Source organism: Musca vetustissima, unplaced genomic scaffold (assembly GCF_032173495.1).
Source record: "Musca vetustissima isolate MV318-11 ecotype Yass unplaced genomic scaffold, APGP_CSIRO_Mvet_v1 utg10898, whole genome shotgun sequence".
Classification (NCBI taxonomy): Eukaryota; Metazoa; Arthropoda; class Insecta; order Diptera; family Muscidae; genus Musca; species Musca vetustissima.
Window position 1 is genome coordinate 13,767 of NW_026883304.1, and position 18,898 is coordinate 32,664.

At 33.8% G+C, this 18,898-nt stretch overlaps 1 protein-coding gene across 1 annotated transcript; it reads left to right on the top strand.

Moving 5' to 3' along the window:
* The first annotated feature begins 1,706 nt into the window (after window positions 1–1,706).
* LOC133330168 (uncharacterized) lies at window positions 1,707–7,919 on the top strand. Its single transcript, XM_061538639.1, has 3 exons — window positions 1,707–1,757; window positions 2,624–2,860; window positions 7,160–7,919. The coding sequence occupies exons 1-3, from the start codon at window positions 1,707–1,709 to the stop codon at window positions 7,916–7,918; spliced, it is 1,047 nt and encodes a 348-aa protein (XP_061394623.1). The 3' UTR covers window position 7,919.
* The last annotated feature ends 10,979 nt before the right edge of the window (window positions 7,920–18,898 follow it).

Sequence of the window (18,898 nt, forward strand, 5' to 3'; positions counted from 1 at the left end):
GTTGGCAACATTGAATCAATAGGTTCGTTCCCGTACTTTTTGATAGTAAAGCTAGTAAAAGAGCGAACTATCAAAAATTACTCTCACATACAAAATTTGCGCAAAAAGTAAAGGAACGAAAAATAGTTAAAACATGAAGAAACGTCAAAATCAAAAATTTCATCAATTAAGGACAAAAAAAACTACTGAAACCTAATGCACACAAAGAAACAAAAAGTTAAACGGCGTGATTTTGATAATATTAATTGGTCTGTTCCCGTACTGGAAGAATTTACTACTTTTTACTACGGGAACAGACCAAATATTTATTGTTTATTTTTTATTTGTTTTATTTTTAGATGAAAACATTATCGAATATTTGGAAGTGGAGTTTCCGACGACTCCAAGTCCGGAAAGCCTTACATGGCTGAACGCTCCCATAATGTTAATGTTTAGGCGCTCCACTCGGATCATTTTGAAATGATTACCGTAAGTAGCCCTCCTTGTGCTGACTACAGTGATATACATTTCATGTGGGGAAATACATACTTCCCGAGGCATTGACCTTGAAATTTCGGAGCATATTTTGTTTAAAACAACCTTTTCACATATGGAGAAGCGCATACATGGCTACGCAATCCAAATTATTTTTTTAAATTGTATATACATTATGATGATATATTCTTCATCTAGTTTTAAAGCACAAACCATAACCTTTAAAATGATACTCATATTACCTTGCTGGAAATAGTCAAACGGCTGATTAAAACAACATACTCTCCGAATTTTCAAGGCCCATATCTCGGGAAGTATGCATTTCACCCCATAAAATATATATCACTGTAATCAGTTCACCGAGGACTACTTACTGTAAAAATGTCAAAGCGATCCAAGTGGATCCCCTAAACTTGACATAAGCCCAAGATATTTTGGGCCAATGTACACACTTTGGTTAGTACGATTAACCAATAGAAGTTGATTATGCACGTTCCCAACCCAGGTCTTCTTTCTATAGTATCTTCATCTGAATCTTCTGCCAGCCATTCATCTTCGCTATCCTCCAAAAGAGAATAAAAAATCTGTTTGTCCAAATAAGAAATTTGTTTTTTTTTTTTCAAGCAAATGTGTGTGCGTCTGTGCGTGTGTCCCTTTGTTGGAGGGCTAACTTTCATGTGCTTTATTTCGGACTGTATATCTCTGGCAATCAAATGTCAAATTCATAATTTACTATATTTACTATTTCGTGCTAGGCCAAATTGGTCTTGCAGAAAATAGGAGAAGAGAACGCCATTTTGGTTTTAACTCTCTTAAATTTAATTTCAAATTGTCCTACTTTTCGGCGTAAGGGAACGCTTTTCTAGCAAAAATTGTAAAACTAGTACAATATAGTACTATATTGCAGGTTTGGGAACACAGCTAATGTAGAAATTATGCACTTTGACAGTTAATCGAGTCATCAGCTGCGCTAAATGAACTACCTATTTATTGTGCCATATTATGAACTATAAAGAGCGACTTTTAATGAACTAGTTTCACTTGCTCTTTCTACTGAATCGTTCTTCTAATTTCCACATTGTCAGAGTTTGAATAATATGAGTTTAGCTGAGAGGTATTTTTTTTCCAAATAATTACAGCATGTTTTACTTGTTTCTTTTTTTTGCATGTCCATATATGATTCAAATTGAATTCGGCTACCAAATACACCTTGAACATGATGTGACCCCAGAATGGAAGGAGTACAAAATACGGCATATTTTTCAGAATATGAAGATCTCGAGGTAATAGTTTTATCTTATCATTACGGAAATACATGATCTTATTTGTGTATAAAATGTTTTGATCGGAATTGTTTCGGGTTTCAACATATTCTGCTATATTTGCAATATGTAAAGAGTTATGGGATAAAAAGTAACTAGTTTCAGAAAAAGTAAATTTACCAAACATCGTTGTGAAGATGTTAATGATGACCTTACTTAATTTGCTCTATGTAGAAATTATTTAAATGGAACTTCGAGCATACACTAATCTTTTTTTTTAAATTGTAAGTTAAAATCTCAACAACTCTTGAAGACAGCAGATTTATTTTGTAGGTAGGCATCAACGGCAGAAGTGCTTCTCAAACTGTAAATGCGTGTTTTTGCAAATGGTGGGCACGATAACTCAAAAACGATTGATTCAATCCCTTCCAAATTTTAACTTTTTTATACTAAATAGTGCATATTTTTTATTTGGGTGAATGAATAAAGCAACAGGTATGAATTCATTGTTGGTGTGTATGGTTTTTAGGAGGTGGGTGTGAAAAAAATGTGCCAAGAGGGAATGAATAGAACTAAAATCGTTAAATTTGATATTAGGTTTATTAGAAAACTGTGCACTAACATTAACACATTTGGTATCAAGTGAATGAATAGTATGGGAATCGATGTACAGGGTTTAGGTTTGGAGGGGGTTTTCTTTGTAAATATTACTAAATAGATTGAGTATGTTTTAAATGAATGAAACTTAAACTTTAGGAGGAGGATCAATATTGTGCAATTATAAAAAAAAAAAAACAAAAAAGACAAAATTTTATTTGTTCAATCTGTAACCTCATTCTCGACATACAGTATATCATTAAGATATAATAAACATAATCATATTTTAGGTACATGAGATAATGTTGCGAGACAGACCTCGACAAGAAGCGTACAAAAATGCTATTATGCAAAACGCAGCCTTATTCCGAAACAAAGTGGTTATGGACGTGGGTGCTGGTACTGGTATATTGTCAGCATTTTGCGCCAAAGCTGGAGCTAAATTGGTATATGCTATTGAAGCTTCGAATCTTGCCAAAATCGCGCTGTCGGTAATGGAGGAGAACAACTTAACATCCATTGTAAAGGTATGATATAATAATTAACTATAATATTACATACACAATAATTTATTTATATTATATACCTGCTGTATTCAATTGCTCGTATGTGTAATAAATACAACAAATTTCAATTTTTATAAATATCAGAAAATTCTGACCGATTGTAAAAGAGGGGCTAAAAATAGAAGACACGTGTATGGGATTTTGAAAGTTTACGTTGGGAGGTAGCCTAAAAAGGAGGGTCAACATTTTCTCGAAACCCTTGCATTTTAGGTATATGGTATATTGCATTATTATAGTACGTTTACATTTAATCGGATTTCGTTAACCCAGTGGGTTTCAATTGTCAATTCCTTTGCATATATGTCAAATAAATCCTCATAAAGTAGGTTATCCCATGGTATAATTATTACAAGGTAGGGCACAGCTACCGACTGATTACAATTTTTTCTCAAGGTGACTTGTTCCATCTAATGAAAATACATATGTTGTGTATGTGTGTGTATTGTTTTGAATACTATGTCAAATAAATTCAAAATAAATTGAAATATATTCAAATTTAATTGAAATGAAAATGTTCGTTCGCACGTTCTTCTGGGAGTAATTACTTTGTTATGGATGAAACAAACATTTGATGGTATTCCCTACTGGATTTTGGGAAGAAATCATAACCTTTCATTCATTTTTCGCGTTTTTAGTTTTGTGTTGAAGAAATGTCAAATAAACACAAACACATGTTGCGTATATTTATTTTATTTTTGGCAGAAGAGGCCACACGTGCATGGTTGCTTTTTTGTTATTCGCCTCAAGCTGCCCTACCTTGTATTATTGTACCATGGGTTAACGCGGTAAAAAGTTCTAATGTATATGCCGTTTTACTGATATAAACGTGAGCAATATTTTTGTCTGAAGGAATCTTTTGGGCCCTCTTTTCCAAAAGTGATTGAAATCTCATTTAAGACGGTGCTATATCAAGTCGGAATATTCTACAATAAATAGTTGTTTTTATAAAAACAACAAACTGGGATTAAGCCTGACTATTTTGCAATAACAAAAAAAATATTTTACTATAAATCTCAAAATAGACCAGAACACGAATATCAGCGTAAACGTCAAAGTTTTAGAAATATGAAAACCTTAAATTAAAACCAATCTTATTCTGAGTTTGTGCCAATAGATGTCGTTTTAGAACGGTGGTACCAAAGACAAAAATATTCCCATCAAATGTTACTATATGTCACTGAACAAGAGAAATCTATATATATATATATGTTCATTTGGGACAAAAAAATTCAAATTTATTTAGCAAAATTTTCATAGCAATTTTCCAGTAACATGAAATTTAATTTTTCGTTCATAATGTATTACATACTTTTACGGAAGTGAGCCAATTTGACTCATACCAGAAAATTTAGGTTTTCTGTGAGGAAAACTGTTCTAATTCAATTTAAATAAAATATTCTTTATCAGAAAACTCAGAAAACGTTTTTACATATAAAATCAAATTTTCGATAACTTTCTAAATGAATTGCCGCTGATAACCAAACTTTGCTCATCGTAATTTATGTGCGAAGGGTTTGTTGAAAAATAAATTTATAATATCCTGCAAAATGATTATCCGTTTTGACTCAAACTTTACATAATATTTAAATTAAAAGTATTGAATTTAAATGTATTGTGTATTGAGACTTATAGTGAAATTTGAATATTCTTAATATGCACAAAAAATAAAGCTCCTTGTTACTTTCATACACTTAATTGAAAAAAGTATTGGCAAAGTTCTATGAAAAAATTCATGGTATAATAATAAAAGGTAACAGCAAGTGTTGTTTTACAAAAATCGATACAACAACCACATGGAAATTTGTTGTTGTAAGTTCTACTAGTGTCAACTCATTTGACAGAAAAATCGTCAAAATAAAAATTGAAAAACATGAATGAAAATCTATCAAATTTATATTTCTATCGCTTCCACATCTTTCCTTTAATTGAGCCATTGCCATATATATGTGTAACACATATGACAATGCTGGGAATAGCGAGTAATTCCTTCAAGAAAGATTTGCTTCCTCAAACTTTCCCAGCAGGCAGATTGAGTAAATTGAATACGGGAGCACATTAATAAAGAACAATTCCAAATTGTATGCGTTCCCAATTTTCCTGTTGGGTGATTTTTAAAAACATAATTTGTCAAATTCATATTGACACTAGTATTACGTTGGAATCAAATCAGCTGGGATTTGCTGTTACCTTTTATAATTGTACCATGGAAAAAATTTATAAATAAATGTGAATTTTTTGTATATGGGCATTTCCAGTAAAAGGTAAACCAAAGTCGAAGAATTTATTTCTTTAATTGTGCTTAACCCTTTGTGGCCCAATGTTGCCCACAGGCAACAAAATGTTTTAGAGCTTATATTTAATATGCAGCTAGTAGATATATATTATTTGGATTTCATATGTCAAGACCTGATTATGGACGATACATATCAAAAGAAAAATCAAAAAAATTCAAAATGTTGGTAAAGTTATGAGCTTTTCAATATAGAGAAGAGGCTAAATTTGTGTACAGTACCAATTTGTGTATACAGTCCAAATTGTTTAAATCGCTTCGTATTTAAATTGTATGAATTCTGCCATCAAAATTATTTTTGATTCTTGTAAAAATTAATATAGAGAATAATTTAAAATGATTTTTCTGTCGATTTTGCATTTGGCTTTCTTGATATTGGACTTTAATTTTTCCGAAAGAATGTACTGTATCTCCCAAATGCAAGGATGTAGCGATGTCAAATTTTGAGCATGTCCTATTTGGGATAGTTGCATTAAATCTGTGAACAGGAATTTGTTCTATGATTGCGGAAAAAAATTCGGGGCTCAAAGGGTTAAATACGTGAGGTAAAGGCAAAAAAATAAAACTCGAATAAAATTAGTTTTAACCATAAAATGAGTTTTGCTATTCTGAGGCTTAAAGTAGAACTTTATGGCGATCATTTTTATAGAATATTCTGACTTGGTATAGCCCAGTCTTAAATGAGTTTTCAATAATTTCATAAAAAAGGGACCGTGTCGATTGAGGGTTAACATATTAGGCATTATTTTTACGCATGTGCAAGGCACTATGCAGGAGCAGGTATTCCGGGATATAATTTCGCTCCTTCTAATTAATATCCATGTCCGTCTGTCTGTTGTAATCACTCTAGCCTCTAAGCAAATTAAGGTATATCGCCAAAATTTTACATTTATACAAAAACGATGTAGGATAGAATATAATTTCGAATCGCGCTACTTCGAGGTCACATTTTCCCCACAAAGACACATAACCAAGGCCTATATAAGGTCGGCTAGTAAGCACAGGTGAGTATAAAGTTTGTTGTCAAATCATATTTTGAAACCTATACATACATTCAAAATTATGTTAGACGTCAAAACGAAAATATTAATATTTTGTCAACATTCAATTAAAATTCAATTTATATCGCCTTTGTGAAGCACATTTGGACTATTTTAAGAGTTTAAAGTAGATTTTCAAGTAAATTATCATACAATTACAGATTGTGTTGTGTTTTGGCTGTGTTTTTCATTTAAAGGCGAAACAAAGAGTTTTCGCCTCGGCAAAAAAAAATTGACGTTAAAATTAAGTTTTCTCTATGAATTCGCTTACTGGCCGAACTTATATAGGCCTTGCAGTTATGTGTTGTTGGTATTCATGTTACAGCAATAAAACAAGCAGTCCGACCCTGCCTGCATTCACAGTTCTAAATAAGAAATAATATTTAAAGCAAGGCCTATATAAGGTCGGTCAGTAAGCGAATTCATAAAGAAAACTTAAGTTTAACGCCATTTTTTTTTTGCCGAGGCGAAAACTAATTGTTTCGCATTTAAATGAAAAACACAGCCAAAACACAACACAATCTTCAATGTGTAGGATAATTTACTTGAAAATCTTCTTTAAACTCTTGAAATAGTCCAAAATGTGCTTCACAAGGACAATATGAATTAAAATTTAATTGAATGTTGAAAAATATTATTATCGTTTTGACGTCTAACATAATTTTGTATTTATGTATAGGTTTCAAAATATGTCTTGACAGCAAACTTTATACTCACCTGTGCTTACTGGCCGACCTTATATAGGCCTTGATTTAAAGCATTAGCAAAAAATAAAAACAAGAAAATAATATTGCCCCAATTTTGAATAAAAACAGAAAACAAATAAATATAATTTTTTATTGCTGTTGAACTTTCTGTTCAATTATGATTATTAAATTAAAAATTTACTTATTAAAATTATGTGCTAATTATTTAATATTTTATTTTTAGGTCATCCACGATAAGGTTGAAAATTTTGTATTGCCTCCATCAGCTGAAAAAGTGGATATAATTGTTTCAGAATGGATGGGATTTTACCTACTACATGAAGGCATGTTGGATTCAGTCATTTACGCAAGAGATAAGTTTTTAAAATCTGATGGTCAAATGTTTCCTTCTGAAGCAACAATATATGTTGCACCATGCGCTGTGCCTTCTCGTTTTGATGATTGGAATGATATTGATGGTATTTCTTTGAATTCATTCGGCAAAATGCTCCGGCAACAAAAATCGAACAAACCAGAAATAATATATATGTCACCCGAAAATCTCCTCCACAATGGTGTTGCTATGTTCTGGATGAACTTAAACGAAATTCGTTGTGATGAATTAGAATCCATCGTCTTTCAGGAAGTTGTACCCTCACAACGTCAAGGGAGACATCAAGGGTTTTGTATTTGGTTTGACTGCAGATTTCCAGGAGATAGCTATGAAAATGCTGTAATTCTGTCTACTGCTCCTAGTGCACCAAACACACACTGGAAACAATGCATAGTAGTACTACCTGATACTGCATGCGAAGAATTAGAAGAAAATTCCCCTGTTGCTTTTAAAATATCAATGATTCGTCGAAGTGATGATATACGAAAATATAATTTAGAAGTAGAATTAATTGATCCAAATGTAGTAGAACATCCTGTACCTTGCGAATGCCATTTAACCAAGTGTATATTAATAAAAACGCATCTTCAAAATATGGATAATTCATAAACATGAATGACGTGAACATTTTAATTATTGTAATTAAAGGTATACGATATCGAGAGATTAAATTCATAGACTTGATTAAGACACACAAAATTGTCTTTGCCTTGAATCAAGTGGTCTATTCCCATACACTATGTGATGTATCAGATTCTTGCAAGTTCTGGAACCTCGCAAATGTTTATTTATAATTTGACTGATAATGCCATATACAGTCTTCCTTGTCTCCGAGATGTATTGTTTGAAGATAATATAAGTGAACAATATTAAAATTACGATGTAATAAGACCTATTTTTGTCTTTATACTGCTCAGATTGTAGTGGCGCTTGCCCCAATTCGGAGTTATTATATGTTTCTGTCTGTTAACATAGATGATAGCGCCATCTATTGATTGTGGCAGCTTAACATTCCGAATTTACCTATCAGTTTATTGACATTTTCTCTTCTTATTTAATTGATTTTTTTCGTCTTAACTGGAAGTAAATCACTGGTGCACAGCGTTACCGAGCTTTCAACATCGCAAAAGAGCTATGGCTCTGCCATTTTGATTCCTTCATCTTCAACAGTCAAGGTCAGCTCTAAATATTTCATTCGATTAATCAAGGAAAAAAGTGAAAGTCAATCGTTTGGTTTTTTCTTCAAATTATCATTTCTTTTGTTTTTAATTAATTTCGTTTGGAGTAAGTATTTTTTTTTTTCTCGTGAAGTGAAGAATTGTTGCAGTTATTTTTTTTATTGTATAATATAGCCTTGTATGGAACAAATTACACTTATTTCGAGCTTTATTCAACATCATTCCTTTAATATCCAAGGAGAAATTGAAGAATTTATGATCCACTGCGTACTAAATCTCTAATGTTTCATACATGAAATGGTAAACGATTTTTTTTTGTTCTATAAAAATTAGTTCTCTCTTATTATCGATATGCTTCTACATAGGTTTGTTTTTCGTTTTCATCACCAACCATATAAGTGAAGTTCTTCACTCTCACGCTCAACAACAGTTTCGATCAACGAGACAAAACAGTTCTCGTTGACCGTCGCCGATTAAGCATCGTCAAGTGGGTCCCCATATATATTTAAGAATATTTATATTTTCTGCCCTGACGGAAAGATTCATCTTCCGATTTTAACGCCAGTTTGTCCAGGACAACGGAATAGAGTTGCGATTAATACCCACAAAACGAGAGAAAGAAATACCCATATACTGTGTTGGAGGGGAAAAATGAAACAAAGTGATGAGTAAGAAGAAATTTTGTTTGTGTTATTTGCCAAAAAAAAGTGCCAAAAAAGTGTGATGAAACTTTAAAGAAAATCAATTTTATTTAGTTCCTGAAATCAGCAGTTCCAGCCAACAAACTCAATTTATTATTTTTCCTTTTTCTGAAATTGAAATAATTTTCTAAATTTGTATTGGTTTTTATATACTTAAAGTGCATGAAAGGTATACAAAAATTCTGGCAAATAGCAAATATCAAGTTGAAAAAAAAATGCAAAAGCAAACGGAAAAAAATCCCGTTTGCTTCAGCATAGTTCAATACCCAAAACAAAAGAAATAATCTAAATTAGCAACAACAACAACAGCAAAGCAAACAGCAGTTTTGAGTGGAACTAATCGAAGATCATTTTTTTTTTGTTCAATGTAAGGACAAATTATATTGGGTATTGATCTATGCAGAAATGTTGCTAAGTAGAGATATGAATTGTGTTATACAGAGTTAAGGCAAATGTTTAAAATTTCACCAACTGCGTTGGCAACATCCGCCGATAATTCAACTCTGTCTCTTGGCAACATTTCATCAAGTCAATCGGTCAATCTCTTTAATCGGTTCTCTTAATTAGTACAGCAACATTATCATCAACATCTAGCCGTGCACAGCAACATTGCCCGCAAAAGAAGAAAAACAAAAACAGCGCAGTCGGCGTAACTCCTGAAAGTACTTTCATCGAGGGACGGCGAGCGGAGATCAATGTAAGTGATTATTATAATGTTGATTTTGTTGTGATATGTTCTTCTTATTGAACGGGAGAATATTAGAGTGAACATACCTATATATATATACTTTTTTTTAATTTAAATTAATGAAGAATAAATTTATAATATTTAAAATTAAATAGTGAAGCTGTTGCCTAATGTAAATAAACATTCAAAATGAAATGTATTTTTTTTTATTCATATTTCTTTTTTATTTATTCTAATGCTAATTCTTTGATATGGTCACCCTAATATGTGCTTGTTGTTTTTTCTGGCTGTAGAGAAAACGATAAATGATTTTGAGTGTGATTCGTCGAAAGCAAGATTACAACATTAATAGTTCAACGAACTCCGTTGAATCATATGTGAATATAATTGCTCTAGCAAACTTTGCCAATATTTTGGTTTAAATTTCTTTTGTTTTTTTCGGTTTTTATATACTTTTATGCATTTTTTTCAATTAATTAATATATTCATTTAATTTTCGTTAGTTTTAAGTCAAGTATGATTTTCTTTAATTTTTGGATAATTTATCTAGTTTATTTATTTATTATTTCTTTGTGTTACCATCAAATTACTTGAAGGAAAACACACTATTAAAATGTTAATTTTTCGAATTGAGATTTTTATTAAAGATTTTATAATGAATTTGGAATAAATCTAATCTCATTTGTTTGATTCATTAGCGGTTAGGATAAGCTTGTTATAAAAATAGTTTGGGTCAAAATATAAAGAAAATGATACATTTGGAACAGTGCAACATATTTTGACAATGGTTGGGAGGGTGTTTGACAACACAACATCTAGTTGCCTGAATTCTGATATGATGTGTCTTTGGCCTTTCTCTTAAAATGCTCTCAATTGTTTCCAGCTTTTCCCCTTTTTGTTCCAGTAACTATTTTCCACCTCGATTTTCCGTATCCTATCATTCTGTTCTACACTATCCGTTTCCTCTCTCTAGTAATATCAAAGAAAGCACGCATACTCTTAAATTTTATATGTGGCATTGTGGCGGAACAAGCGTTGAGAACACCGAACCCTACCCACCGACGAGCGATAAGGCCGATGAATTTGCGTGCTTGTGTTTATCAATGCTGCAACAACACCAACCACCATCCGATTACCCCAGTTGTATGCTACAGAATAAATTTAATGGCGCCCACACGTGAAGGCCGAACAAGAAACTATTTTTGTATGTCATCTAGCGAATGCTAACGTATGTTCGGATCAAAAAAATATTTTTCATTTTCATTTTCTCTTTTAGTTGCTAATATTTCTTTTTAGAAAATGTAATGATTGTTAGGATATTGGATAAGGTCACAGTGTTAATCCTTTGCCAACCTATAATTATAAATGTTTTCTATTTGCTCTATTTGATTAGTATGGTTGTGTTAATATTTTGGTTTGATTGGGAATTCAGTTTCTGGTTACATTGAATACTAGTGCTGACCACAAACACACGAATGTAACATAATTGCATACTCTCCTCCGTATTTCTTGGAACTATAGAGATTGTACTTATATACCAGGGAATACTTCATATGTATTTCTTTTGTTTTTACTTTTACCACCATATCAGAAAACTTTTTGTAACAAGCTTCGACTACTCCGTTATGAATCAAACAGATGGTATTTGAATAGTGTTTTTTTTTCACAATTTATACTACAGTATTTATACTTTGGAACAGTTTTGGATCATAAAATTTTACTCAAACCTATTTAGTAATACCTGTATTGATATTATTTCATTAATTTTTTCTATTATTTTTGTGGTTTTGAATCTTACATCAAGGTGGTTTATGTAGTTCTTAATTTATTTTTCATTTTTTATTTGGTTGTTAAGAGTCAAAAGTTATTTATATTTATTAATTAGATAAACTATTATTGATACATTTTGTGAATTGATTTAGTTGGGTTGATTCTGTTTCGAGTTGGTCTGGTTGAACTAATTTTGGTTGGAAGTACATTAAGTCAGAATGTCGCAAGAAGTCGATAATGAGGGTGTACCCCCTGAAAGGAGGGATACACAGATAACTTGTGGAGCGTGTGCTACCGCGATCGTGGCAAAATCTAAATTTCAGAGAACTAATTGTGGACATACATTCCACAAATCGTGCTTATCTCAAAGCATGAAAATTCGTCCGTATTGTCCAGTATGTAATGTTCGAGTTTTGAATGAACCGACATCTGCAAAAGTTACTAGTGTGACAACAAGATCGCAAGCAAGGGAACAGACCCCTCAGCCTACTGCATCTGTGAATTCGGAGGGTCAGACAACTTCTACGGCGAATGTTTCAACAAATCCCATTGACGTTTCAGTTCGTTCTGAGGATTTGCAAGGTATGATCACGTCAACTGTTTCTGCCCAACAGGCGCAGTTGTTGACGAGCTTGGGGGATCAAATTGCTAGGTTGGTTCAAATCAGTATTGAAGCAAGATTTTCTCAGATGAATATTAATCAGGATAGAGCAGGATCTCCGGCCGTTAGATCAGCACAGTCCCAAAATGTTTCCCCCAGGGGAATGCAGACATTACCTGCGGTGGAGGAAAGGACATTTAGGGAAATGTTTGGTGTATCCTTAAATACGTCAGGTGCTCAGGCAACTCATAATACCAGCCATTCAGGACCCTCAGCTGCAGGTACTGTTGGGTCACATAACACTACCTCTTCGGACCTTATAGCAAGACCAGACAAGGTGTTGCATATAATGACCAACTGGAAGTTGAAGTTTGCTGGCAGCCCCAATGGGTTGTCAGTAGAAAATTTTATTTATAGGGTCAAAGCTTTGACGATTCAGACTCTTCAGGGGGACTTTGAATTGTTATGTCGGAATGCAAGCTCTCTATTTGAGGGAAAGGTAGCCGACTGGTTCTGGCGGTATCACCGCTCAGTTCCAGCAGTTTCTTGGCATGAGCTTTACAGGGCATTGAGACAACAATATGCCGACTCCAGGACGGACATCGATATTAGGGAATTAATCAGAGACAGGAAGCAGAACCGGGGTGAAAATTTCGACCACTTTTATGAGTCGATTGTTGACTTGACGGATCGTTTGAAAGAACCATTATCCGAGGATATGCTAGTCGAAATTTTACGTCGGAATCTGCTTCCAGAAATCCAACACGAAATTCTAAACCTCAAAATAATTTCCTTGCAAGAACTTCGAGATGTGTGTAGAAAAAGAGAATTATTTTTGCAAGATGTCCGCAGGAAACATAATATTCAATTTCCAAAACCAAATTTTGGGTCTAAGAGAGTGTCGGAATTAGAGGATTTGGAAAACGAGGGTTTTACTGAAATAGAATCTGCGTGTGAGGAGGTTGCTGCTATTGGCCTTAATTGTTGGAATTGCAACCAAACAGGACACAGGTATCAGGATTGCCTTTCTGACAGGACAGTGTTCTGCTATGGTTGTGGTACTCCAAACGTATACAAGCCTAACTGTGTGAAATGCAATCCAAAAAGCGGACGTTTGGGTGCACAGAGGAGTGCACCGAATCAGGGAAAGTCCACAGAGGCGGAGAGGAAATCACAATATTGAGAAGAGAGCCTGATGTTTTTGATAAAAATAAGATTTTGAGTTCGGAGAATGATGTAGTCTTAGATGTAGAAGATGTCAATTTTAAAAATAATACCTCGAAGTTAACTCCAATTAAGCCATTTCATATACGGTTGAAGGAGTACAATGAAGCTAGAAATAGGATTTTTTCTGAAGGGAAGAAAAATTCTAGATCATCCAAGCGAATGCGTGTGTTTTGGGAAAGAGTTCAAAATTTTAAAAAGAAATTTGTCTGCGCAGTTCTCGATAGACCATCTGACGTTAGACCATATGCTGAAGTGACCCTCTATGGTAAGAAGATGCTAGGATTACTCGATACTGGTGCTTCATTGAGTTGCATAGGTTCAAATGTAGCGAAGAGTTTTTTGGAATCGGGTCAGGCCTACAAGAAATTAAAGTCTTCCATTAAGACGGCAGATGGTACAAATCAGAGGATCGAAGGGTTTATTGATACAAAAATTAGTTTTAAAGGTGTTGAAAAGGAAATCACAATATTTATTATACCCGCCCTCGATAGGGATTTGTTTTTGGGAATTGATTTTTGGAACCTATACAATTTAGTCCCTTCGGGCATAATTACCTCAGATTATGTGTATATTGTCAGACACATAATCTGAGGCAATTATGCTTTTATATCAGAAATCGCTTCCAAAATTCCCCTTCCCGATATGCAGCAATATCTTTTAGATCAGGTAATAGATTTATTTCCATCGTTTTCTAAATAAGGCTTAGGAAGAACTAATGTCATTCAACATGTCATTGATACTGGATTAGCAAGACCTATCAAACAACGACATTTTCCGGCTTCTCCAGCAGTGGAGAAACTGATTTATGCAGAGTTGGACCGTATGTTAGAGTTAGGTGTGATAGAGGAGTCCAACAGTGCTTGGTCCTCACCAGTGGTATTGCACAGAAAACCCAATAAAAACAGACTTTGCCTAGACCGCCGAAAATTAAATTCTGTGACGGTAGGTGACGCATATCCCTTACCACATATCGATGGAATATTGAGTCGTCTACCAAAAGCACAGTACATCACAGCCTTAGACCTTAAAGATGCTTTTTGGCAAATCCCCTTAGATCAAGAATCTCGCGAGAAAACAGCATTCACCGTTCCTGGGAGACCGTTGTATCACTACACGGTTATGCCGTTTGGATTATGCAACGCTCCCCAAACTATGTCCAGACTCATGGACAAGGTGATACCACCGACTCTCAGGACGGAGGTGTTTGTTTACCTCGATGATTTGTTGATAATATCGGAGTCATTTGAAAGGCATCTTAAGGTTCTAAGGATCATAGCTCGTAAAATAAAGGAATCAGGCTTAACTATTAACGTAGAAAACTTCTGTGTATCGGAAGTTAGATATTTAGGTCATCTTGTTGGGAACGGGGTGATTAGGACGGGGTGATTAGGACGTATCCGCAATAACAGATTTTCCAGTCCCAAGATCAATCAAACAAGTCCGTAGGTTCTTAGGTATGACTGGATGGTACCGAAAATTCATTCGGGACTATGCTTCCATAGCCACGCCTCTGACCGATTTGGCACTAAAGCTTCAGGCCTATAGATTTAAAATTGAACATAGGCGTGGTTCCAGAAATATAGTCCCGGATGCTCTTTCGAGAGTGAATACCGAAGACCTTTCGTCATTAAGCCTGCATAGAGTTTCAGAAGTACAAAGTCAGTCCGTTTTTGAAAATAATTGTGGATTTTTCATTGATTTTAATTCTGATTGCTTTAAGTCTGTAGGTTACAAGCAGTTGTTGGAGAAGGTGGGTAATAGCTCAGATAAAATGTCTGATCTGAAAGTGGTTGATGGCTATCTTTATGGAAGGATGGAGCATGCTACCGGTGAGCAAGTGCACGACGACTTCGCGTGGAAATTGTGGATTCCGTCTGAATTGGTTCCTCAGGTGTTGCAACGGGCGCACGATGATCCCTTAGTGTCGCATGGGGGTATCAATAAGACCCTGTTCAGACTTAGAAAGTTTTTCTATTGGCCAAACATGGTAGTGGATGTCAGAGATTACATCAACAATTGCGATATTTGTAAAGCGAGTAAACATCCAAGTCAACCTTTACGTCCTCCTTTGGGTAAGCCATCAGACTCAGAAAGATTCTTTCAGAAAATTTATATTGATTTTCTTGGTCCCTACCCTAGGTCCAAATCTGGAAATTTCGGGATATTTGTGGTTTTAGACCATTATAGTAAATTTCCATTTTTAAAGGCGGTGAAGAAGTTCACGTCCGAGGTCGTGATTGACTATTTAGAAAAGGAGCTCTTTCACACCTTTGGGGTCCCGGAGACAATCGTTTCCGACAACGGGTCTCAATTTAAGGCCAATGTATTTAGTCAAATGGTGAAACGATACAATATTAACCATATTTATACAGCAATTCATGCACCTCAGGCGAACGCTTCCGAGCGAGTTAATAGATCAGTTTTGGCAGCTATCAAGTCATATGTATCACCTGATCAAAAGAATTGGGACAGTCTTCTTAGCAGTATAGGATGTGCTTTGCGTTCTACAATACACTCAGCTATAGGGACATCACCTTATTATCTAACCTCTGGCCAACATATGGTAACAAATGCATCCATATATCCGGTGTTACGTCAGCTGAACATGCTCGAAGACAGGACAGTTCGGTTCGACAAGAATGATTCTTTAGCCATAATGGGTACTAAAGCCAAAGAAATTATGAGCAAGCAACATGAAAGAAATGAGAGATCCTATAATCTTCGTTCGAGGGAGGTAACTTATGATGTTGGTCAAAAGGTCTTTCGACGAAATTTTAAGCAAAGTAACTTTGAACACGGTTACAATGCAAAGTTAGCCCCAACTTTCCTCAAAGCACGCATTCGTCGAAAATTAGGAAACAGTTATTATGGGTTGGAAGATCTGCGTGGAAATTTGGTAGGTGTGTATCATGCCAAAGATATTAGACAGTGAGAAGTATTAATAGCAAGCGTTATTAGATTTGGGTTCAATAGTTGACCCCCAAAGTCTAATTTTGGCGGGGGAAGTTGTAGTGGCGCTTGCCCCAATTCGGAGTTATTATATGTTTCTGTCTGTTAACATAGATGATAGCGCCATCTATTGATTGTGGCAGCTTAACATTCCGAATTTACCTATCAGTTTATTGACATTTTCTCTTCTTATTTAATTGATTTTTTTCGTCTTAACTGGAAGTAAATCACTGGTGCACAGCGTTACCGAGCTTTCAACATCGCAAAAGAGCTATGGCTCTGCCATTTTGATTCCTTCATCTTCAACAGTCAAGGTCAGCTCTAAATATTTCATTCGATTAATCAAGGAAAAAAGTGAAAGTCGTTTGGTTTTTTCTTCAAATTATCATTTCTTTTGTTTTTAATTAATTTCGTTTGGAGTAAGTATTTTTTTTTCTCGTGAAGTGAAGAATTGTTGCAGTTATTTTTTTATTGTATAATATAGCCTTGTATGGAACAAATTACATTTATTTCGAGCTTTATTCAACATCATTCCTTTAATATCCAAGGAGAAATTGAAGAATTTATGATCCACTGCGTACTAAATCTCTAATGTTTCATACATGAAATGGTAAACGATTTTTTTTTGTTCTATAAAAATTAGTTCTCTCTTATTATCGATATGCTTCTACATAGGTTTGTTTTTCGTTTTCATCACCAACCATATAAGTGAAGTTCTTCACTCTCACGCTCAACAACAGTTTCGATCAACGAGACAAAACAGTTCTCGTTGACCGTCGCCGATTAAGCATCGTCAAGTGGGTCCCCATATATATTTAAGAATATTTATATTTTCTGCCCTGACGGAAAGATTCATCTTCCGATTTTAACGCCAGTTTGTCCAGGACAACGGAATAGAGTTGCGATTAATACCCACAAAACGAGAGAAAGAAATACCCATATACTGTGTTGGAGGGGAAAAATGAATACCGCATTGAACGAAGCCAATAGCCAAGTAACAAAGTGATGAGTAAGAAGAAATTTTGTTTGTGTTATTTGCCAAAAAAGTGTGATGAAACTTTAAAGAAAATCCATTTTGTTTAGTTCCTGAAATCAGCAGTTCCAGCCAACAAACTCAATTTATTATTTTTCCTTTTTCTGAAATTGTATTTTTTATTGTAAATTTATTACTTCAAATAATTTTCTAAATTTGTATTGATTTTTATATACTTAAAGTGCATGAAAGGTATACAAAAATTCTGGCAAATAGCAAATATCAAGTTGAAAAAAAAAATGCAAAAGCAAACGGAAAAAATCCCGTTTGCTTCAGCATAGTTCAATACCCAAAACAAAAGAAATAATCTAAATTAGCAACAACAACAACAGCAAAGCAAACAGCAGTTTTGAGTGGAACTAATCGAAGATCATTTTTTGTTTGTTTTCAATGTAAAGACAAATTATATTGGGTATTGATCTATGCAGAAATGTTGCTAAGTAGAGATATGAATTGTGTTATACAGAGTTAAGGCAAATGTTTAAAATTTCACCAACTGCGTTGGTAACATCCGCCGATTATTCAACTCTGTCTCTTGGCAACATTTCATCAAGTCAATCGGCCAATCTATTTAATCGCTTCTCTTAATTAGTACAGCAACATTACCATCAACATCTAGCCGTGCACAGCAACATTGCCCGCAAAAGAAGAAAAACAAAAACAGCGCAGTCGGCGTAACTCCTGAAAGTACTTTCATCGAGGGACGGCGAGCGGAGATCAATGTAAGTGATTATTATAATGTTGATTTTGTTGTGATATGTTCTTCTTATTGAACGGGAGAATATTAGAGTGAACATACCTATATATATATATATTTTTTTAATTTAAATTAATGAAGAATAAATTTATAATATTTAAAATTAAATAGTGAAGCTGTTGCCTAATGTAAATAAACATTCAAAATGAAATGTATTTTTTTTTATTCATATTTCTTTTTTATTTATTCTAATGCTAATTCTTTGATATGGTCACCCTAATATGTGCTTGTTGTTTTTTCTGGCTGTAGAGAAAACGATAAATGATTTTGAGTGTGATTCGTCGAAAGCAAGATTACAACATTAATAGTTCAACGAACTCCGTTGAATCATATGTGAATATAATTGCTCTAGCAAACTTTGCCAATATTTTGGTTTAAATTCCTCTTGTTTTTTCGGTTTTTATATACTTTTATGCATTTTTTTCAATTAATTAATATATTCATTTAATTTTCGTTAGTTTTAAGTCAAGTATGATTTTCTTTAATTTTTGGATAATTTATCTAGTTTATTTAATTATTATTTCTTTGTGTTACCATCAAATTACTTGAAGGAAAACACACTATTAAAATGTTAATTGAGAATTGAGATTTTTATTAAAGATTTTATAATGAATTTGGAATAAATCTAATCTCATTTGTTTGATTCATTAGCGGTTAGGATAAGCTTGTTATAAAAATAGTTTGG

Bases quoted from the DNA above. Each gene is read 5' to 3' on its own strand.
- LOC133330168 (XM_061538639.1), top strand. From the start codon at position 1,707: ATGGAAGGAGTACAAAATACGGCATATTTTTCAGAATATGAAGATCTC. The intron at 1,758-2,623 runs GTAATAGTTTTA...ATCATATTTTAG, and splicing joins CAGAATATGAAGATCTCGAG to GTACATGAGATAATGTTGCG. The intron at 2,861-7,159 runs GTATGATATAAT...TTTTATTTTTAG, and splicing joins ACTTAACATCCATTGTAAAG to GTCATCCACGATAAGGTTGA.